Consider the following 23067-nt stretch of genomic DNA (forward strand, 5'->3'; position numbering starts at 1 on the left):
GCTTTCCAGGCTGCCCTGGCAGTTCCTCAGCTCTGGGAGCAGTGATGGGGCTGCTCTGCCCTCGAAGCCCTTGCTCCTGGGCACAGGGTAGAAACACCGTGCCCTTGCTCTCTGTGTTTCCTTCCTCCTGTGGTTTCTAGCTTTTTTTTTTTCAGTAAAGGCAAATAAATGGGAATGCCACCAACCCACGCTCTGTACTGCCTAGCTCCCCGTGAGCCAGCTACCAGGCGGTGCCACCCCTCTCCTTGCACACCTATGCCTGTCCCTACCTCGCTTGCAGGCACCAGCCTGGGGTGGGGGGCTGCCAGCACCTACGTCGGCACAGGACAGGACAGGCTGCACCCACGCGTCATGGTCCCTGCACATGAACGAGCCGCTGGGGACAGTGGTGACACACTGGGGTGGCCTGAGGCTGTGGCAAGAGACAGTGTCAGCAGAGTCTCGCTCCGCCCAGAGTTGGGGTTCGAGGGATGCCGGATGGCTGGGAAGATGCCTTCCACATGAGAGCAGCCTCACGCCCTGAAATTTCCACCAGCCAAGCTGCGAGCGGCTGGGCACAGTGGCTGAGATGGCTCCCAGCTGGCAGCACCACCGGCACAGGGGCAGGCAGCCACCACCACAGGGTCATGACCAGCTCCACTGCCACCAAGCTGGGGGACAGCCAGAGGACACAGGACAGCCACACAAGCCCTTCAACACAGGCTGGGGCACCACAGTCACAACCCAAACCATGCAAACCGCTGGTAGGGGTGGCAGAAAAGCATCATCCCCATCCTTACCTGCTGTGAAGGGCAGGGAAGCCCCACAAACCATGGCCCCAAGAGTTTGGGGAGGGCTACAGGGTGGGAGTGCTGGGGCACACAGGGTTGTTTTTCAGGTGCTGAGAGACGATGCAAAGCAAAGGAGCCACAGGAAGGTCCCAGCCACCCACCCACGTCCCTGCCCTGAGGACGGGCAGGAAGCCCCCAGCCCGCCAGGGCCAGCAGTGCAGCCACATCACAGCCCCGCACAGGGCTGGGAACGCAGCCCTGCCCACACGACAACAAGGGCCCCGCTGTCTGGGGCCACAGCTGCTCCGCGGAAGTAAACAGGGTCCCTGCCAGCACATTCCTGCCTGCTGCCCTGCCCGACACCTCCTGCCTGCACCCCCCTCCCCCACCCGCTGTGGACACCCACCACTGGGGAGGTGTGGACATCCACCCCCATGGTGGCAGGGACCATGCGCAGCAGCCCCCAGCATACATACCCTCCCCTGGCATGCACGGGCGCAGAGAGCCACAACCTGGCCAGGCAAATAAAATAAATGGTATTTATTAGCAAAATATAGGACAGAAACTCTTGCTCACAAGGCCCTGCCAGGTGGCCAGGGCTGCCCCGCACAGCCCTGCAGCTTTGCTGCTGAGCTCCCCGCGTCCTGCTGCTGCTTCCACTGCAGCAGGCAGCACCGGGGGTCCTGCCCGGGGCAGGATGGGCAGCGCTGCCTGACAGTGACAGCATCTGCATGGCACCAACCAGCCTGCACCTGTCCTGCTTAGCCCTTTCAGTGGAGCATCCTGGTGCTTTTGGATACGGTGCAGTATCTATCCCAGCTCTCGAGATGCAGGATGCTCTGCCTGCCCGCAGAGAGGGGCCCAGACACCCCAGCGGGGTTTCTAGTGGAACTGAATGTGCAGCCTCCCAGCTCAGTCCCGGCCCTCCCAGGCATCCTCCCGCTGCTTGTTCTCCAGGCGCTTCCTCTCTGCAGAGACAAGAGGAGAGTCAACCCCACGTTCCCACCACCCCACAGCCACTCGGCTCCCCATGGAGATGGCCAGTGCCCATCCTGCTGCAGACCTCTCCCACTCAGCAGCCTCTGAGAAGGGGCATTCATGAGGAGGGTCCCCCCAAACTACAACCCCTCCCAAGCATCCAAATCTCACCCTGGGCTTCTTGCAGCTTCCTCCGCTCAGCATCTCGCTGAGCTGGCGTCTGGTTGCTGCGTACCCCCAGGGCACCGATCACCAGCCGCCTGGCCAGGGCAGCCGATGTTTCAGGGCGCTCCTTTGCCGGCTGCAGGTAGTCTGGGTGAGCGGAGATAGGGGACATCAGTAGGGGCATCCTGGGAGGGATGGGGCAGCTGGCACGGCTCCACAGCACTGCTGCTCCATCCAGCTGCTCCATCACACCCCAGTTATCGGGACAAAGACACTGCATAAGCACAAGCCACCTCGGGGCACCATCACTCACCTGCATACGCCCTGGCTTTGGCTTTAGAGGCGCGGGTGCCATGGGAGAGTGGGCGCGTCTTCACCATCAGGTGCTTGGTGCTGAGAGCATCACGTGCTGCAGGGAGAAAGCAGTAGAGTCTGCTTGCAGGCCCAGCCCCATGCCCAGGATCCAGCCGCAGGAGAGGCAGGGAAGCCTCCCCTCTGCCCATCCCTAGCCGAACTGGGAGCAGTACCTGTTACGGGGCTGGAGAAGATGCCCAGGGCATGCGTATCGTCCACCCACTTAATATCAAAGCCTTTTTTCCTGCCGGAAAGAGGGAAGCTCAACAAGGCATCGGCACTGGGTAGGCAGGGGTCCAGAGCAGAGCCCAGGCAGGGGACCCCAGGGCCAGGGTCGGGGCATTGCCAGCAGACTCACTGATAGCTGCAGAAGACACGCAGCAGGTCTTCAGTGCGGAAATCCGAGGGGAAATCATAGATCTCGATGACATGGGGCAGCTCCGCATCGCTGAGATCTGGTACGGTGGGTTCAGCCCCGTAGTAGTTGAAGCGGGGTGACTGCTGGCTCTCCCGGCGCTTCTCACCCCCTGAGAGCTGCAGGGGTAGGAGAGGCACAGCACTGAGCAACCCATGTCCACCCACCCCATGCCAGCTCCTGATCCATGGCAAGTGCTCCCTGCGAAGTGGCCTGGCCCTCACCCCCTGCCCCAACACTGCAGATGGATTCATGGCATTCACATATTAGGAATTATTGACCAGAGCTCTCGTTGCTTTTCCCATACCAGCATCCCTTCACTTGCCATGCTCTGTGGTCCCACTAGGGACGCAGTAGGAATGGTACTGGTGAGACAGAGCGTACACCGCCAAGCACACCCCTCCTTCCACAGTGACATGCTGACCCAAAATACATTTGGGGAACAACAAGGAGCAAGACAGCAAGTTCAGGAGGAAAGACTGACATCTGACTGCCATGTGGGAGCACCAGGCTCAGCATGCCTCAGCTGCAGCACATGCACCAGAGCAGCCCATCGGCACCCCAGACGCCAAATGGAAAAGCCAGCACTCCCCTGACGAGCAAGTTCTGGTGGTTAATCACCTGCCCAGCTAAAAATTTATGCCTTATTTCTCATTTGAGTTTGTCTGGCTTTGCTTTCCAGCCGGCGGTTCTCGTTCTCCATCTCGCTGGATTAAAGAATCCTCAGTCCCCAGTCCCCTCCCCGTGACTGCACTTACTCATGCTAATCAAGTCCCTTCTCAATCTTCTTCTTGATAAGCTACACGGGTTGCACGCCTTAGTATCTCACAGTGGGGCACTTTCTCCAGCCCTAAAAGATGATGGCTGTAGTGTTTTTCTACCTCTCCTATTTTCCAACCTTCATTTTAAAATGTGGGCAGCGGTCTCCCACTGCCACAACATGGAGGTGCAGCTACTCCCCTCCGCCCTGCAGCATCGGTGCCGGTGGACCACCCCGCACCACTCACTGCACCCCAGCTTTCCAAACCGCACCATGCCAGCATCTGAGGGGATTCACAGCCCTGCCCTAGCTGAGACACCAGGACAGGCACAGCCCAAAGCCAGCAAGAGTTCCCCCATCCCCCCCAGAGCGTGGGGCCAGCGTGGTGCTGGGGAGTGGGTACATAACTCAGCCAGGTTCCCAGCCCGATCCCCCAAGCGATCATAGCACAGCACACCATGGCTGGAAGGTTAGAGTCCATAAATCCCAGCCAGCTCAGTCAATAAAAAGTGCTCATTCCGACAATTTTATGGGGAAGATGGATTCACGGCAGGTGAGGGGAGTGCTGCCCGGGCGGCTGGATGCCAGCGGAGGGTAGAGCTGAGTTATGGAGCTCACGGGACAGGCTAGCACCGCCGACTGAGCCGCCTGCCCCACCACCATCACCCATTAACCAAGTGCACCCTGTGCAGCGCAGTGCATTCATCAGGCACCCCCTGCCTCCTCGGGGGAGGTGAAGGAGCCGTCCCTGGGCAGGATGAAGCCCTACAGCACCGCTTGAGGGAGCAAAGCACTCGGGTAGTCCCAGGTGCTGGGAAGATGATTAGAGAGCAGGAGCACAGAGTGCCAGAGAGGTCCTTGACCTTCACAAATCACCAAGTGTGGTGGGGCGGCAAGGACGGGAGCCGTCTGGCAGCCAGGCTCAGCCACGCGGCAGGCACAGCTCAACAGGTCCCCCCCACGCTGCCAGCATGGGCACACAGCACGCCTGCAGCCCCCCGGACATGGGACAGGGCAGGGAGCAGAAGCCAGGGTACAGCCCCCAGCCCTGGCAGGCACCCTGGGAAGGGTCTGCTGAAGGATGGACAGATGGATGGCAGAGACAGGACGCCATGGAAAATGAAGCCTGTCCCTTGCGCCTCGCTGCTCTCTAAAGACACACCCTCGCTGGAGCACATTAGAGGGGTCTGTGGCTGCTCGCTTACACTGCCGCTCGCTCACCGAGAGCGCACCTCCAGAGCTGGAGAGAAGGCTGGCGTGCATGCGCCACGGCTCCCGGCACACAGGCACCGTGCCGGCTGATGGAGACTCCATCGAGCCTGCAAGGAAATGGTCGCAGTGCTTAATTACCCCCTGCATTCAAACTGATTTTTACTCTGAATTTGTCTGGTTTCAGCTTCCAGCCAATGGATCTTGCTATGGTGTTTTTTCCTGCTAGATTAAAGAGCTGTCCACTATCAGAAATCTCTCCTCCACACAGAACGTCATAAATCTTGCTCTCTGCTGGCTATCTGCGTCGCATAAGGATTCAGCTACAAGGAAGAATGCTACTAATTTTCTTGTCCTTTTTGTTCATTAACAACAGCTCCATCTCCCCAAGAGCCTGCACCCTCCCTGAGCAGCTGCGTCCACCTGCCGAGAGCTCACAGGGCTCAAGGAAGCACCACGCTTGGCATGGGAATCTGCAGGGGGTGAAGATGGCAACTTTTAATTGATAAATCCCTTATTCAGGTTGTTATTCACCCATCTCGGGAAGCTCCCTGGAAGGTTTATACTTTGCTCAGAGCTTGTGCACAGGAGAGCTAACACAGATACTCCAGAGCTCCTTGGAGTTAAGCACCCACGCTGCACAGCACAACCTTGCCTGCAGCATTGTATGGCTGCACCATAACACAGGTCCTCCTTGACCTGCCTCCCTGGCAGGGCCAGGCAGCCACTTTGCTGTGCCCGAGGATGAAGCCATGCCCACAGCACCAGCCCATGGAAAGCCAGTGCCAGCCCAACATGCACCAGCTGGCAGTGCTGTCCCTCTTGCACCGATGCTCACCACAACCTCCCAGCTGGAGGGCAGGGGACTGCAGCTGCGGGGAGGACAGCCAGGTAGGGATGGGGGTACCCAATACCCTTCCATGTCCCCCTCCAAGCAGCCCCGGATGTGAGCTCTGTGTCCCACACCTTGCCCCAGGCCCACACCGGGCTTGGAGAAGGCTTGTCAGCCTAGGCATGGCCCTGCGGACAAGGTGGGTACCAGTGCTCCTTGGTAAGGATGCTCTTGCATTAATCTCATCCCTTCACAGATGCTGTTATCAGCCACCACCCGCCACTCCACACCCTGCTTCCAGCCCAGGGTGGACAGACGCTGGCTGTAACAATATTAGCGCTGTTTGTTACTTTGGGCACATTAATGTCATTTGGAAAATTACCAGTTTGATGCTACTGATTTAAAATGCAATAAGGGGTATTCAGCCTCGCTGCAGAAACTGAACTTCCATTGCAAACAGCAAGAAAACAGAGTAGGTCCTGGTGCTAAGCAGCTAATTGTAGTAAATTCAGCAACACGCATGCAGGAGGGGATGGTAATGAGCCAAAGCTGATTAAGAAACCATAGTTTTGAGGAAACATCCCATTGCTATTTCAATGGGAACCCATACGTCTCAGCCCATTTCTTTATCACCAGCCCTGGTTTCATGAGGGTGCAGTTGCAGTTGCAGTTTACGGTGCTCAAGCGGGTTTTACCAGGTGTGCTTTATGTACTATAGAAGAAAGATCTCCCCCAGCCTTCACCAGCCCCATGGGAAGGGATGGGAACCCGCCCGGGGGGAAGGTGGAGGTCCCAGGCATTTTGGCACAGCAGGCAGCTCATACCCTCAGGGATGGCTGGCAGTGACAGCAGGCAGCACTGGCAGGCTGGCCACATGGCCACAGCACCCCCTACCATGCACTCACCCAGGAGGACATGGGGACAGCTGACCCTCGGGGACCCTGTCCTTGCATCCCAGCAGGCAGTAGCTACCATCCCTGCAAATCCCCACGGGCACTGGCTCGCAGCACATACCTCCTCCAGCAGGCGTGGGTCCAGGCAGTCCCCATCATCGTTAAACAGCACGTCCCAGCTCTCCTCGGCACCTGGGCTGGCCTGGCACAGGGTTCCAGCACTGGCGCTGGTCTGCCCTTCCTTTGGGGAGCCACTACGGAGACCTTCCTCTTCCTCCTTGGACTCCTGGCTGCAGTGGTGCTGCTGCAGCAAGCCTGTGTCCTCACCTGCCCCAGACGGCTCCTCAGCCCAGGCTGCAGGTGAGAGGCCCTCTACGCTGTGGCACAGCAGCTCCAGGGATGGTGGGGGCTCGTGGCTCTCCAGGGATGGGGGGGGCTCACAGCTCTCCAGGGGTGCTCCCTCCCACATGCCACTCGCTGGCTCCTTGCCAGCACCCAGCGGGCCGCTCTCTGCCCCAGCGCTGCAGTCTGTGCAGACAGAGGTGCCGTCTGCTCCCTGTGCAGTAGGCATCAGGTTGCCCTCCCCACCGGAATGCCTGGCACCAGCAGCGCTCTCCTCCTTGCTGAGCAGGAGCTGGGACAGACTGCCCGTGACCTGCCCTGGGGTGCTCTCCCCTGGGAGCACTAGTGTATCGCCCGTGTCACCCCTTGAGCACCCGGGTTCACAGCTGGCTCCTGATGCACCCAAGGTGCTCTCCCTGGCAAGCTCAGCCATGCCTCCCCACCTCTCCACCTCCTCCTCTGGCACCCCAGCGGCACAGCCCTCACCCTGCCCTGCCAGCAGACACCCTCCCCACTCCTTCTCCTCCTCCTGGGCTTTCGGACCCATAGCCTCACACGCCAGCCTGGCCACACTGCCCTGGCTGCCCACCCCTGCCAGCTGCAGGACACCCTCTCCTGGGCTCTGGGACAGGTCCCCAGCTGGATCTGGTGTGCTGTCCCCCAAATGCTCCGACACGCCACTCGACCCTGCCTGACACGCTGGCATTGGGCTAGCGGGGTTGCCCTCGGGCTCAGGAGTAGCCTCCACAGCCCCAGGCTGGGTGCTCATTGGGGATGGAGGGTCAGGGTCAGTCCTCATCATGCGGTGGCCGTGGCTGAGCTCTCTGAGACCTTCACCATGGGATGCTTTGTCCTGCCCATCCCAGGGCTGGGCAACGACCAGATCTGGGCACAGCTCCCACGTGCTGGGTGATGCTCCCGGGGCCTCCGGTGTGACAGAGCAGCTGCTTCCCGGCCTCCAGCAGTGCCCTGCAGAGGCTGCCCGTGGCTCCTTCAGGCCAGCATGCACCTTGCTCTCCCTCCTTGCTGCTCTGCCCGCCTGTGTCCTGGCATGGGGGCTTCGTCTCTGCCCCTCGCCGCTACCCTGGCAAGTGTCCCGTGCCAGGCAGTGGTTCTCGGGCTCCCGGTGGTGCCCGGTTGGCACATCACCCACCACTTGCACCGCTCTCTCCCGCCGTGCTTTGGGCACGTAGAGGGCCATGTCAGGCTTCCGACGGCGCGGCCGGCTGCCCTCCACCTCCTGCTGCATGGTGCCACCGCTGCCTGCCAAGGAGAGACAGTGTTACCGCCCTGCCCGCATCCCAGTGGCCCCACAGATGGGCATGCAGGGGGAAGCCCCTGCCCAGGTCGGTGGGTTGGGGTCCCAGCCTGGCAACCACACTCGCTCCCACAGCAGCCAGCACAGCGATGGATAGCAGAGCCCAAACACTGTCCCCACAGCAGCAGATCTGCAGATGGGGTTTGGTGCCTGCAGCACCCCACAGCACTACAGCCTTTGGTGAGGCGTACCGGGCTTGGGAAAAGCAGGGAAACTCTGCCAGCATCACCGAGGTGCCCACCTGCCTGCTCTGGCGGCTGCTGCCTGGGACACCCCAGCCCCAGGGGCCAGTGTCCACAGCTGAAGCAAGCCACAGAGCCCTTGTACCATTCATGCATCAAAAACTGCAGAGAAGTCTGTGGCAGCTGCAGAGCACCAGAAAACCAAGCCCCAGCCCAGGGACACCCCGGCAGAGGACCACGGCTGCCACCCTAGCATGCCGCAGCCCTGCTCACCTGCTGCCCCATCCCAGCAGAGATTTATTTTTCATCATCTTTGGCAGAAGCAGGCACGCCACGAGCTGCCGGGCCCCCCTGCCCCTATAAATATGCATCAGGCAGGGTTTATGGAGACGGATGGCGTGGGGGGCTGCACTGTGGTTGAGGCAGAGTAGGGCTGGGCCAGGGCCCCGTGATTAATCACTGCCCACTCCGTTTAGGGGGATTCATCACGGGCCGCTGTCAGGTAAATCACTGGAAAAACACCTCTTCAGTAATTAATGTGAAGTGACGGATGGACAGCCCCCGGGCCCATTAATCTGGACCATCAGTGCCGACCGAGATTATGAATGTCAGGATGCATAAACTGCCGGCGGATCAATAGGGCCAGGAACCCATCCAAGGCTCTCATTTCCGAGGCACCTCCGGTACATTAGCCTCCCCTCCACGCAGCCCCCGACCGAGGCGCGAACGCTCCCCGCGGCCCCTCACCAACAGCCGGCAGCGGTGCCGGGAAGGCGAGGGGAGGCCAACCGCTGGCTGGAAAGCGGCCGGGACTGCCCGTGCCTCCTGACGGACGGACGGACAAACAGACAACTGCCTCAGCTTGATGGATGGGTCTCTCACGGCATTCTGGAAACTGCTGGCAAGCCTGGGCAGGGCCGTGCTCCCCAGCATCACCGTGGTGCCTGTGCCTCGTGCTGTGGAGGTGGGCAGAAGCACCGTGCACTCCTGCCCACCTCCACGGCACAAGGTGCAGGCACAGGTGCTGCAGTGATGCTGGACACCATCCTGGAGCTGCCCCAACCATTTTTCTGCCTCTGCAGCTCTTGTCATATTTTTCCCCCTCTTTGATACACTAATTTTGCCAGCAGAACGATCCCCTTTATCTTTATCGACCATGAGAAAGGAATGTATCCTACAAACCCGCCAAGGTTTGTATTAGTAATTTTTCAGTCCCAAGGCATTATACAATTTGTCGCCGAGTGGCAGTCTGGGTGCCAGAGAGGTGGGGGCACTGGGACACCCCCACCCCACCCCCAACACCACCATTTCCAACCACACAGGGCTCCCAACTGCACCGAAGCACGTTCTCCTAAGGACTTTTTACAGCCAAGCCCAGAATCTCGGTCCATAGGACATCACTGAATGCCTTGGGGGGGGAATCGCTGATCGCCCCAGTCTCTGCTTCCCAAGAATTTCCAGCACAGGGAGCTGCCAGCAGCAGCACTGCTCCACGCATATCCCAAGTCACCTCCAAGAGCCTTTGCACACAGGATTTATGGGCTCCTCGAAAGCTTGCCGTTCACCTTGCCTCACCCTCCAAAGCAGATGGTGCGGCATTAGCCAGACGGCTGGTGCTGGGAGCATCCTCTCCCCGCACAGCTTTGCCTCTGCCTGCCGCAGGCTGCTGGGGAAGAGCTGCTTCCCACAGCCCAGGGAGGACCATGGCAAGGTGGTGACTCGCCCATGCTGGCAGGGATGCTGCAATGGTTTGGTTTTTCCCCACAAGGCAGCACAGCTCCTGCCCCCAGCCTATTACACACTTCATCGATGCCATGGCCACGCATCGGCACCGACCGATTTCATGCTCTGGGAGGCAGAGCAACGGCCCTGGCTTCGGGTCTCATTCACACTACACTGGGCAGGGCAACCCTCTGCTTCCAGACTCCAGGACCAAGCCCACCCCAGGCGGCGATGGCCAGTGCATCCCCCAAAGGGCCCGTGCTGTCCCGCATGCTGCCCTGCTTCTCAGAGCCAGCTACCAAAACAGCTTGGCATTGTGGCACCAAGCAGGGAAAGGCAGCCCCAGACTCAGCATGCCATGATACCACAGTCAAAGTGGCAGTGGGAGCACTGCCCACCTGCCTGGCACATAACACCCACCAGCCCAGCACAACACAGCCTGGCGTAGCAAGGGGGATGCTGGAGCATCAGCCAGGAGGTGGCCAGAGCTCCCCACAGGCACCAGCTCCCCTCACACCATCCACAAGAACACACTACTCATGGGGAACTTGTGCTCATGGCATGAGTTTGTGAGGCCTCAGAGCAGCTGCCCGGGGGATGTGCCAGCACCAGCCTGCCTTTCTCCTCTAGTGACCATCTGCAGCAGACGTGCAGCATGTTTTCCCTGATTTCTCTCCTTCTTCTATCCAGGGAAGGAACCCACAAACAGCAGCAAGACAGGGCTGACCACGTCACACACCCTCCTTCACACTGCACAGTGCATCGCCAGATTACCTCCACCATCTGCATCCCTGCCTGGCAGGTAAGGACACCTGCAGCACAAATCCGACAGCAAAGCCAGAGCTCCCGCTGCCTTCTTCCACTGTGGGCAGAGAAGCTGGCCATAGTACTGCTCAGGGAACCCAGGGATGGGCGCGGATGTGAGGCTGCAGGGCTCACACCGGAGCATGCCAGTTCCCGGAAAAGTTTCGATGCCACCCAGCGCCCTCCCAGCAGGCTGCCGCATTTCCTGGCAGGGAGCTGTATTTTTAGCCTTCGAGGTTTCTAATTCCACTCAATCCATACTCCCGTCGATAGAGCAGATAACCTTAAAGCCTTGATGGTGAACAGGGATGGCAACACTGGGGGACCGGGAGCCTTGGGGGACCGTGCGCAGCCTCAACATGCGGCTCGTGCACCCGCAATGTCACTCTTTACAGCCTGCCGCATATTGGGCTCTTTGGAGGGAAAAAAAAGAAATATAATAACAAGACTAATAAAAAGACAGGTACAAGGAGATTCTAAACAGCCCTGCTGGGGAACCCGCTGCTCACAGGGCTCATCCCATGCCAGGCACGTGCCATGGCATGCTCACTGACTGCACAACATCGGTGCACAGCAGCCCAGCTAAGGACCATCAGAGGTTCTGGCTACCCTGCACCTCTCCTGCCCTCAGCAGAGCTCCAGCCCAGCCTGCCCAGCTCACGCAGCAGGTGATGGGGCCAGGGAAAGACCTGGATGCCTGGCAAGGAGAGGCAGAGCAAAAGCAAAAACACAGAGCCACCAGCATGAAGCAAAGCAAAGCACTTCAAGAAGCAGAAAGCTGCATCCCGTACAACGCCTGCCTGCAGCCCTGTGGGCTTTAAGACATCCCTGTCCCCTGCTGCCAGGAGAAAGATGCTCTGCAGCAGCCGGAGCAAACACTGGCTATGCAAGGAGGCAGCGAGGGCATCAAAGGCGCTGAGAAAAGAGATTTCAATCATGCCTTTCATGTGCGATGCTCTTAGGAGATACCTGGAACAGATGCTCTTAGGAGATGCCTGGAACAAGAGAAGGGGAACTTTTTAGACAGGAGGAGGATTTGTAAGTCAATAATGTCCCCCCACAGCTGCAGGGGGGGCAGGAAGGGACAACAAACCAGCAGAAGGAGTTAACAGCTGGCAGGCTAAGGGGAATACAAAGGACTTTACAAATATACTCAGGCAGAATCAGCACAAAAGTGAAAAGATCTATTAATAAACAAGAAGGGAGAGAAAATTAATGATGGCTCAAAAATAAAGATGATTCAAAAGGGCAAAATTACTGTTTTTAAGAAGAGAAATGCAAATGAGGCAGAGGCCTCGAAGAAACAGCTGCAGGGAAAGCAAAACCAGCATCTCCACATAGACAGGGTCACCTGGCTGGCGTGGCCGGTGCCAAGACGAACCGATTAACCCGCCAGCACACACGTGGTGCCAGGAGGAACCCAGGGCCCTAGTGACAGGCAGAGCACACCAGGTGCTGATTTTGTCTGTGAGAAAGGACGACAAAACCAGAGTCTGGCACAGGATAAACCCTGTGCCCCTCCCTAGCACAGAACATAACGGGTGGAGGAAGGAGCCTGCACACCCACCGCAGTGGGCTCCTGGATGAAGGACACTGGCTTGCAGGGCAGGTTATTTTGGAAGAATCGCTAGGCAAAGCTTTTGGATAAGGCAAGCAAGACGCAATTTAGCTGAACTTCAAGGGTATCATTTTATACTACCTCCCAAACTTTCATTTGAATAGTGAATTACAATTAAATTTTCAGATGATACTGAGCAGAGAGGCGTTGCAAACACCAGCCAGAGCACAAAAATCTTTCAAAAGACCCAAGAAACATAGTCAGGAAACAAAGCAAGATCCGGTCAGGGAAAATGAAGGTAAAATAACATGAAGCAGCTACTAGGAGGGCAGGAGCAGCCTGGAAAGCAAGGCCCTGTGGTGTGCTCAGACCAGGAAGGAGGTGGCCAGCGTAACCACCCCCAAAATACACAAAGGGCAGAAGCTGGTCACCGGCATCGTGCCATGAGCCACCCCAGAGCTGTGCCAGCCCCACAGCAGGTGAAGGATGGCTGGGGTGCGAGGGCAGGCAGGCAGCCGTGAAAAACAGCGTCCAGCGCCTGGGAGCAGTGGGCACGTTTTACGAGCCGTGGGAACCTGGCCCGCCGAGTGCCCGGGGACGCCATATAACTCCCCTGCCCTCGAGGGCTGTCACTGCCGGCAGCGCCTGATGACTCAATAAGTTGGGGAAGAGTTATGCGGCCTGCAACGTGCCATGTCACCCAGGCACTCCGGGGGCTGCGTGCCAGTGGAGAGGGGGAAAGGGCTGGGACACGGGGTGGGGGTCAGGGCAGGGACACCGCGGTGGGGGAGAGCGGGACACGGGGCGCAGCGCGCAACCCGGGCAGGGTGCGAACCTGGGGCTGCTGTGCCCCCGTCCCGAGCGCCGCGCCGGGCCGTGCTGCCTGCCAGGCCCCCGCCGTTACCAGTGGCCGCGCCGGGTCCCCCGCCGCTCCGCGCCGCCGCCGCCGCTTCCGCCCCGCCGGGCCCGCCCCATCCCGTCCCGCCGCGGGGAGCGCCGGGACCTGTAGTGCGGCACCGGCACCGGCACCGCCCCGCGCCCCGGGCGGCCGCGCCACCCCCGCGCCGGCACCCCGCGGGCACATAGGCCGCCGGCCCCGCCCGGTCCTCCGCGTCCCCGGGGCTGGGACCGCCACGGGCAGCCGCGCTGCCCTCCCTCCGCCCCGCACCAGCCAGCAGCCGGGGGAGGGGGCCGAGGGCAGGGTGGCCGGGGGGCAGGATGGGCACGGGGCTGCGGGGGAGGGAGGGCGACCCCCCCCTTCGGCCCCCGGGCGACCCCACGGGAGGCTGCCGTGGGTTTCCCGTTACCGTTTAATGTCACACAGCAGGCGGGAGCCGCGGTGCTGGCCGCGGCCGCGCTGGCTGTGCGGGCAGAGCCCCGCTCCCGCCTGCCGGGGGGCACCGGGGGAGCTGCCGGGGGCTCGGGCACGCCGCGCCCCCTCCCGCGTCCCGCCGCCGGCTGGCCGGCCACTGTGGCGGCGGGGAAGGCGCCTGCCCCGGGGGGCTCGCTGCTCTTCCTTCCCGGCGTTGGGCGAGCACCGCCCGCCCGCGCCCGGCCGGTAACGGGCACCGAGGGGAGCAGCCCGGGCCCGGCGCGGCCGCCATCTCCTAACGAAGCGCCGGTGCTGCAGAGGCTGCCGAGCCGGGCCGGCCCTGCCGGGGACCGGTGGGGCGCCTGGGGGAGCCGGGCCGGGGTCTCCCGCGGGCGGGGTGGGAGCCAGCAGGGCCGGGCCCGGGGATGCAGGAGCGCGAGGGTCGCTGTCACCGCAGGCTGCGAGGCAGAACACGGGGCTATGGGGGCGTGGGGCAGGCTGCTGCAGCCGCCTTGGTTTGTCAGGCTGATGGACTGGGGTCTCCGCCGCCTCCCACCCCAACCCCAACGTGCTTTCTAATAAGCCGAGGCTCTCCAGTGCAATTCCTAAGGAGCTGCTTCCCACGCAGGCTCCTGGTGCAGGTGAGGGAGGCCTGGTGCCCCACACGCAGGCGGGGATGGGAGGCTGGTGCCCAGGCAGCTGGCAGCCATCACAGCTTCCACAGCTCCCTAGAGGTTGTGCAGCTGCTGAGGGACCAGGGACTGGTTACCTGCCATCCCGACAAGGCGTCACTGAGGCATTGCATGGGACATCAGTGCATGGGGCTGTGCCAAGAATCTTATCCCTCCTCAGGTACAGCTACAGGGCTGCGACTGCTGATGCCTGAGACTTTCCTGACTGCCCGGTGTGGGTCACAGTACAGCCACAGGGGCTCAGACTTGGATAGGCAGGGTCATCCTGCCCCAGCCACGTGCTGCTGTGCAGGACAAGGAAGGCCACCACCAGGCAGGGCCACCCGGCACACCCCGGGGAGTTGTCCCTGCCCAAGCCGGCCATGGCACATAGGGGACCACGGTCCCTCTCACAGGTAATCGATGGCAGCAGATCCTGATCGCTTTCATTATTATTATTTTCTTATGCATGTGCGCACAGGAGATTTATCGCCAGCTACGGAGGCAAAATCAATTATTCATGTTATAAATTAGAAAATGATTTATGTTTGTGGGAGGCCAAGCAGCGTGGAGCCCCTGGCCGTGTGGGAGCTGGGTTTGTCTGGGAATGGCACCAGACACCCCCTGCCAGCACTTCCCTGGCCTCTCTGTCCCGGCCGTACCCTGGGTGTCCCAGCCAGGGGTGCCCCCATCTCATCACAGCCCAAGGGTGACCCAAAGAGGGTGGCTGGCAGGGAGCACCTGGCCTCTCCCACTCTGTCAACCCAGGTGCCTGCAGACAGAGCCCGAGGACGGCTGGGGACAGCAGTGGCCTGGTTGCCCTGGCCGGTGTGACAGGATGATGTTCCACAGCAGTTTCCATGGCAGCAGCAGCAGTCCGAGTGCTTCGAGTTGTGGGCTGCAGAAGGACCCCCGCACTTTCCCCTGCTGGAGACATTCTCACGTGTCCCCTTCAGCCCCAGCAGCTGTGCTTGTGCCCCTGCCTCCCACAAGGAACACTGTGATACCCTCCAGAGTGCCACCCACTGGGACAGAGACCCATTGCACTGCTGACACCCCCGTGCTCCCCACAAAAGAGGGGATGGGTGAGGGTAAGGGGGCGATGTAAATGCACCTTGCTTGCACCAGCCCCTGAGGCCATCTACCCCAGAGTGGGGCTGCAGGATTTGCTGGGCCATAGCCCACCTTCTCCTCAGCTAGTGGGGTCTCAGGGGTCCTGAGAATCTTCCCAGGCATGGAGATCCCATTCTCCAAGAGGTGACTGATGTTCTGCACAGAGCAGGGTGGCACTGGGCTCCCACCGCTCCCAGTGCTGGGACAGGGGGTTGGCCGTTGCTGCTGGGTCTGCCCCCAGCCCAGCCATGCCTCAGGCACTCAGGCCAGCACTGGTGGGAGCTGCAGCATCCCATGGCTAAGCACCAGGGGGCCCAGCACACTAGTCCTGGCTGCCTTGGCGTCCTAAAACCCACTGTCCGTGTCACGAAGCCAGTGGGAGTGAGTGCTTGGAGCCGGCTGTCCGCTCTCTGCTGATAGCCAGGGCTGCTCTTGCTTCTGAAGAGTCTTGATCTAAAACTGCCGTGTCTATGCCTCCCAGGGGACAGCAGAGCGGGCCGGGAGTGCTGCCTGCTCTCCTTGTCTGTTCATCTGCAGCTGCGTCAGCCAGGGCTGCGGGGAGGCACAGGCTGAAAGGAGCAGCACGGGAGAGAAAGGAGCTGTCAGTGGACCCAGATCTGGGTCTGATCACAAGCAAGCCATGCAACCAGCTTCCGCTCATGCAGTATCTTGCACTAGGCTGAGCCCTGGCCCTTGGGATGGGAAGGAGAGCCAGTACGGGCAACCTCTGCTCTGCTCTGGCTCCCCAAGCAGCCTTTCCTCCCCCAGCCCTGCCTCTGAGCCCTGGAGCCTCCTTCCAGCCACCAGAGAGCCTGTCATCCCATCCACTGTGACTCCCAGCACTCTCAGGGAGCTGAGAACTTGCTTGCACCACACACACATTGAGGTGTCAGAAGGGGCCAGGGGTTTTGGCTGCCCCTCAGCAGCTCCCTGCCAGGCTGTGAACAGGAGGAACACCAACCGCCAGTCATGGTCCAGGGACAGGGAATCACCTTGCCCTGGGGTACCAAGGCTGCTGCAGCCATGTCAGCCCCCCGCCAGCCCTTGGGACACTCTGGGAACGCATGAGGGGTGCAGAGGAGTCCCAGCTTGCTCTGCTCTGGCTCTAAAGGAGCCAGACAATCCAAGGAGCTGAGAGACCTGCCAGCATGGCCTGGGATTCTCCCGAGCTTTGAGCACTGGGCTGAGTACTGAAACACCAGACAAAAAATGAGTCACGTTCTGGGGCTGAGCATTGCCTCAGGCACCTCACTACACCCCGGTCCTGGGGAGCCCAGTGCCAGCCCATGCTTGTATGAGCATCCCTCTGATTTATTGCTGCGGAGCAAATGCTGACAGAGTGCTTTTGGCAGAGAAAAGCCCTGGGGAGCTGCAACGGGCACGCAGGGGCAAGGAGGGAATTGCCCATCAGCTGCAGTGTGCCAGGGGCACCCAGAGCACCTGCAGCCCTGGTTCTCTCCCTCACACCCAGCCAGGGGACACGCTCAGCCCACGGGGAGGGGACTGCAGAGAGCTCGGGGCTGGGGCGGATAAGATCTGCTTTGCATTATTGCGCCAAACACCTGGGGACTCAGTGGCTCGTGACAGTGCTGTATAATGTGGGGAAGCAGCCCACAGTGTGGGAAGGCGCCAGTGCTGCTGGCAGCTCCCAGGCAGGATGCAATGGGGCTGTGCCCCTAGGAGAACGGGCTGGCTGTGGAGGGGGGAGCCGGGGTCTCTTCCTCCCTGTTTTCCTGCACATCTACAATGAACAGGCACAGAAGGCAGCACTTGTGCTGCAGGAATCAATACCAGTCCAGGAGAGGCCTGGGTGCTCCTCCCTGCACTCCCTCGGGAGCCTGCCCCCTGAACGCCTCTCCCTGAGCTATCGCTGTTGTCTCCTTCCAGCTATTGTTTTGCTTTCCAGCACCCTCAGCAGAACCGTGCAGCAGCATGGGGTGGCTGGTGACAGTCCTGGGGTGGGAAGCTTGCTAACCCCAATAGCCTGGCTCTTTCAGGAGACAGGGGAAAAAAGGAGAGGAGAACTCCTGGGGGGGGGGGGGGGGGATGCAAGTTTTATCCTGATGCAAAGTAGCCCCCATTGGCACTGTGCCACAGCCCGCTCCATTATGCCCCATCCTGTCGAGGTCCCTAGGAGGTACCAGGACATTGAGGCTAGCTCTGGCAGGTGGAGATGCTGCCAGGAGGTGGTTTCTGCCCGGCAGACAGCACTCGGGGATGCTGCAACTGGAAGCAGTTCCTGATCTTGCCCAGTGCTGGCTGTGGCACTGCCGCCGTGTTGGGTGACAGCCACTGCCCTGTGTGAAGGAACCTGACTGCTTTCAATAGATGGTGATGTGAATTGATTCATCAGTGAGTTCCACTTGGAGCTGGTAAATCTTGCAGGAGACGTTGCAGAGGACACTGAGCTGGGCAAGCTGGGCATCCCCCTCCCTCCCTGCAGCTGCACAGGCTCCTCGAAGGCAGCCAGCTTCCCTGAGCGTGTACCAGCCTCACGGGTCCTGCCAGCCCCATCCAGCTGCTGGCAGCACCCCAGGTTTCCCTGCAGCCTGTTACCTCTTCCCCAGCCAGGGATGCTGCCTGGGAGGACTAGAGTGCAGCCTGCTGCCCTCACCCTGCCGAGACCTTCCAATCAGGAAGACCTGTCCCAATGCTCCTTTCACAAGAGATCACATCATCCATGGCCTAGAAGAGCTGATGGTCACTGGCTCCATCACAGCACCAGTCAGGTCCCTCCTCTGGCCTCCTGTTCCTTCCTCTGGCCTCCTGTTCCCTCTCCTGGCATGAGGCAGAGCAGTCCCCAGGCTGAGCGCTGGCACTGGTGCATCTCCATGCCAGCAACAGCTCTGGGATCCCAGGGGGTACAAGTCCAGCTAGTCCCGTATGGGGTCATGTCCTGCAGAGGAATGGGGGACTGGCCTCTGTCTCCCACCCTGCACCCAGCAGGTAGCGAGGGAAAGCAGGGACCGGGGACTGCGAGGCAGGAGGCGAGCACGGGTGTATCCGGTTACAGTCAGCACGGGGCAGAGATAGGCAGAGAACAGCAATGCAGCAAAAAGGGCTTTTAGTGATAATTAATAATTAACATTTCTAATGATGTCCCGGCGACAGGAAGAGTCCAAGCAGGGACCCGGGGGCACTGTGCACGGTGACAGGAGTGGCTGGGGACCATGCAGGGACCTGGGAGGCTGTGCAGAGCAAGTGGCTGGGGTGGGAGAAAGCCATGGGGCTGGGGGTCCCAGGGCTGGGGCTGGGCACCCCTGGGTGGACAGTGCCTAGGGCCCAGCCTTGGCACCCTGCTGCTGCTGAGGGTGCGGTAAACCTGTGATGAAGAGGACTGAAGAGGAGATTAAACACACCTCGGGGTTGACTTGGCCTCTGTAATAAGATAATGCCTTTCCAGGCCTTCCTGTGCCTAGTGAGCACCTGAGAGGGACGTTGCTGGCAGGAGGAGGGGACCAGGGAAGGGTACTGGGAGGCAGCAGCTCACAGGGAGCCACTGGGATGGGTGACAGTCGGCAAGTCACTGCCAGCCCCGACAAAAAGGACCTCCAGGGCTGGGACGTGTCCAGGCACAGGGAGCCACAGGCTGGCCCAAGGTGCAGGACCAAAGCGGGCAGGGGGCTGCAGGCAAGGCAGAAGGTCAGGTGCTGCGAGACAGTGACAGGGAGGGGACAGCAGGGGAAAGAAGGACCAAGTGAGCTGCCAGCTGAGCATGGGACTCCATCACTGCAAGCCACTGCACGATGGGTGTGTAGTCCTGGGAGAGGCAAAAGCAATTCTAGGAGGAACCAGAAGAGACATTTCTGGCAGGGCTGGGGACTCGCTTGCATCCCTGCATGGGCCTCGGGAGACCTGCCCATGCTGGAGCCAAACTGGGAGAGGAGCAGAGGCATCGTGGGGCTGCTGGGGGAGGCAGAGCCTGGAAGACCCATGATGGGAGGACAGTGGCTGGTGCCTAGCACAGCGCAGGCTGTGGGGGAGCAGAGCGCTCACTATAAATACATCAGCGGGGTAAACGCTGGGGAGGAGAAGAGCTATTTCAGCTAAAAGACAATGTTAGCACAAGAATGAGTGGGGATAAATTATCCATGAATACATTTAGGGTGGAAATTAGACCCTCAGAGCAGGGAAGTCCCAGCACAGCCCCTCCAGAGAAGGAAGCGGTGCCAGGCAGGAGCTGGGGTTGGCTTGGCATCTGAGGGATCCCACAGTGTGCTGCTGTGACAGCAGGTGCCCTCTTCTAGTGTCAAAAAGCAGCAAGGGTGGTTGGTACAGCCCGCCTGGCTGTGCTGGTGGGTGCAGTGAGCAGCAGTGCAGCAGCGCACAGTGTGTGTGTTGGGGTGCGTGCACATTGCTGCATGCACATGTGAGTGCAGACGTGAGTCTGTGCATGGGCTGTGTGCACATTTGAGCAGCGCATTGAGTGCTCGCATGCCATGTGTGTGCACAGAGAGTATGTGCAGATGGGGTGGCTACGCAGTCTGTTACATCTGTGCATGTAGGTGCACTTGAGTGTGCTGACAGTGTGTGTGTGCGTGCTGTGCACCCACCAGGCTGTGTGCAGGTGCCTCAGCCTCCACAATGCTCTAGAAAAAGGCATGACAGCCACAGTGAAGTATCCTGGAGGTTAGTACCTTGAGTCAGCACTGCTCTGCTCACCTGCTCCCAGTTTGTGTTGCACTGTCTGGAATTTGCTGGAGGGGACAGACTGGGTGCTCCATGAATCCAGCAGATTCCTGTCCTGCTGAGGATCCCCCAGCTTCCAGAGCAGTGCCGTCTCTGCAAGGGCCATGGGTGTCACGTGGCACTGCCAACTCACAGGCTTACCCTGGCTGGCCAGAGCACTTGGCACTGCCAGCTAACAGCCCTGAGCCACCCCTCCACCCACTGCAATGCAAGCAAGGGGCGGACTGATTCCCAGCATCCTGTTCTCTTCTACCCAGGGAGATCCCGGGGCGGCAGGTAAGTCACCAAGCAGCAGGGACACCGGGTGTCAGGGCTGCTGGCTGCAAGAAGGTCCCCACTCCCAGGGGGCTGCGTCCACATGGATGGTGCAAGCACCCCAGGAACAAGGGCCAGGGAAAGCCTGGCCTCTGCCCCAGGGATGGGAAAGGGAGGTCCAGGGTGTGTGAGGAGGTGGCCAGTGCTCATGCTGGCCCCAGCTCAGCTGAAGAGCCTTCCCCAGCCTGTGTACAGCCCTTGGTGAAGCGCAGCATCTCCCTTCCCCCCGCAGCGTGTCTGGCTGCTGCTCGCTCTAATTTCCTGTGCATTGTCCCCACTGCCGCCACCACTGTCCCCTGCGCATTCCCGTGCGCTGCACAGCCAGGCTCCCCACACATTGGTGCCCGCTGATGCTCTGTGCTCCCCTCTGCAGCTCCTTGCAGAGACCTGTGTCCCACCTTGGAGTGCTTGCCCCACGGTGCCCCTCATGCATGTGCAAGCAGAGGGGTGGGATGGAGATGTCTGGGCCAGGTTGGGCCAGCACAGGGCACAAGGACTGATGCAGGACTGTGGCTTATGGCCATGGGTTATGCTAAGGTGCCTGCTGGCTGCTCTTTTCCCGCAGAGAAACATCCCAGCCCAGCAGCATAACAGCATCCATGGGATGGGCACTGAGGGGCTCGGACAGCAGGTATTGTGGAGTGCCTTGCAGGCCCACAAATGGAAAATCACCCCACTGGGTGCTGGTAGCATGGGCTGGGCACGTGTGCCCCACATGCATGTAGCATAGTATACCCATGGGGTGTCATGGTATGAGCACATCCCTGCTAACATCTGCATGTGCTGCTGCGGAGCTGCATGTGTGCACACCATGCTGCATGTCTAGCAGTGCATGCCATGCATGCACACCTGTGTGTGCACACACGTACAGGTGCATGTGCAAGGTATGCTGGTGTGCTAGCAGGCCTGCCTGTGTCTGCTGCTGGTGTGCACGTGCTCAGGTCCAGGGCCAAGCCCCAGTGTGCTGGCATGCTGGGTTTGCAGCCCCAGGGAGCCAGCGTGCCCAGCACCATTCACAGTCTTGGCATGTCGAGCTGGCTTCCTGCCGGCATTTGAGTTCTGTACCTGCCAGTCAGGGATGGCATTAAGAGCTGGCTTGCAGAGTTTGTGCTAATAATTACCCAGGTGGTTACTAAATCTGGGATGAGTTAACAACTCAGCAGAGGGTGTACTTGCCCTGAGCACACACATGCACGCCAGACTGCAACCAGGCACTGGGGCTGTGGGTCACCGGCAGGCAGAGTGCCCCCGGAGCTCTGGGGTGAATGAGGACATGAATTGCACATGTGTGATGGTCATGCTGACCTCCCATCCCTGATGGGTTTGCTCAGCATCCCAGCCTCCCCATGGCAAATGCAGAGAGTAGGGGTAGTTCCTGCCCCACTGCAGTGCCCTACAGCAGGTTCCCCAGGCCTGGACACTCGTGCTGGCTGTGGGGACCCTGCAGCAGGCAGCCTCACAGCAAGCCCTGTTAAGAGTGGGTCATCAGAAATGAAATCAAGGGGTACTTGATGGCCATGTGGAAGCATCTTTGTGGGAGACAACCACTGTGGCTGGAGAGCTCTTGAATCCAGCAGGGAGAGAAGAACTGGGAGCAACAGGCAGAAGCTGTAGCCAGAAATGTTCAAATGAGAAATAAGGGTTTTAGCAGGGCAGCTGATTAGCCACTCAAAGCAGCTCGAATGGTGTGGGTTCCTGTGGCTCCGGCTTTCTCCCCGCGTGTCTCTCTTGGTGTCTCCTGTTGCCTCTCCTGGTGGCTGCAGCCCCAGGTTCCATACTGGAGCACCTGCAAACCTGCTCCACTGAGGTGACCTGGCAGCCTTGTGCCCTGCCAGTGCTCTCCCAGTCCCAGCCGCAGCTACTTTCTGCATCGAGAGACACACAGAGAGCTCTGTGTCCATCGCCACAGCAGCCGTACAGGAGAAATGTGTCAGGGAAGGCAGGTTTGCGGGCTAAGTGCCATCCTGCCTCAGGCGTCCAGTAGCTACAAGATTTCGGGCAGGTCAGTGCCTCGCACGACCCGAGATGGGCCTTCCTCCCAGTTCAGACCGGCTGCCGGGGCACAGCCCCTCCCGGGCTCCCTGCAGAGGGAGGTGGGTGACCGCAGGGTGGGTGCTGAGCCCTCGGGGCGCAGCTCGGTGTTGCGCTACCGGGGCTGCCCGGCTCCCCCCGCGCCCGCAGTTGCACCGCTCCGGGGGGCGCCCCCCGCCGCACCTAGGCTAGGGCCGGTCCCTGGCTCTGCTCGCCCCGTCGCCCCAGCTGCCCACGCAGGAGGTGGGGAGCCGTGCCCCGAGTGCCGCCCACCCCCCAGCGCCCACGGGGTGACCGCGGGGGTGCAGCTCCTCTCCCGCGAGCCGAGACCCCCCGCAGCCAGCCAGCTCCCTCGCCGCGGCTCCAGCCACCCGGGAAGCGTCGCCCCGGAGCCCCCGTTCCCACTTCCAGCCCCGGCGGGGTCAGGGCCCGGGGCGCTGCCCCCCGGCGGGTGCCCCCGCAGCATCCCAGCCGGAGCCGCCGCGGCGATACGGGCAGTAAATCAGGGCGGCGCGGCCCCACCTCCGCGCTCTCCATTGGCAGCGGCGCCCCTCACCGCGCTCATTGGCCTGCCGCCGCCGCCCGGCCATACATAAGGCGCCGCTCGGCCGGGCCGGCCCCGTCGGAAGCCGGG

At 60.7% G+C, this 23067-nt stretch overlaps 1 protein-coding gene across 1 annotated transcript; it reads right to left on the reverse strand.

Annotated features, from left to right (window-relative positions):
• Nucleotides 1–1295: 1295 nt before the first annotated feature.
• Nucleotides 1296–13308, reverse strand: R3HCC1L (R3H domain and coiled-coil containing 1 like). The gene is made up of 7 exons (XM_055791752.1): nucleotides 13207–13308; nucleotides 6498–7981; nucleotides 2626–2801; nucleotides 2441–2511; nucleotides 2227–2322; nucleotides 1920–2060; nucleotides 1296–1738 (listed from the first exon to the last, which is right to left on the reverse strand). The coding sequence occupies exons 2-7, from the start codon at nucleotides 7965–7967 to the stop codon at nucleotides 1683–1685; spliced, it is 2010 nt and encodes a 669-aa protein (XP_055647727.1). The 5' UTR covers nucleotides 7968–7981; nucleotides 13207–13308; the 3' UTR covers nucleotides 1296–1682.
• Nucleotides 13309–23067: the final 9759 nt, after the last annotated feature.

Source organism: Falco peregrinus, chromosome 1 (assembly GCF_023634155.1).
Source record: "Falco peregrinus isolate bFalPer1 chromosome 1, bFalPer1.pri, whole genome shotgun sequence".
In the NCBI taxonomy this organism is placed as follows: domain Eukaryota; kingdom Metazoa; phylum Chordata; class Aves; order Falconiformes; family Falconidae; genus Falco; species Falco peregrinus.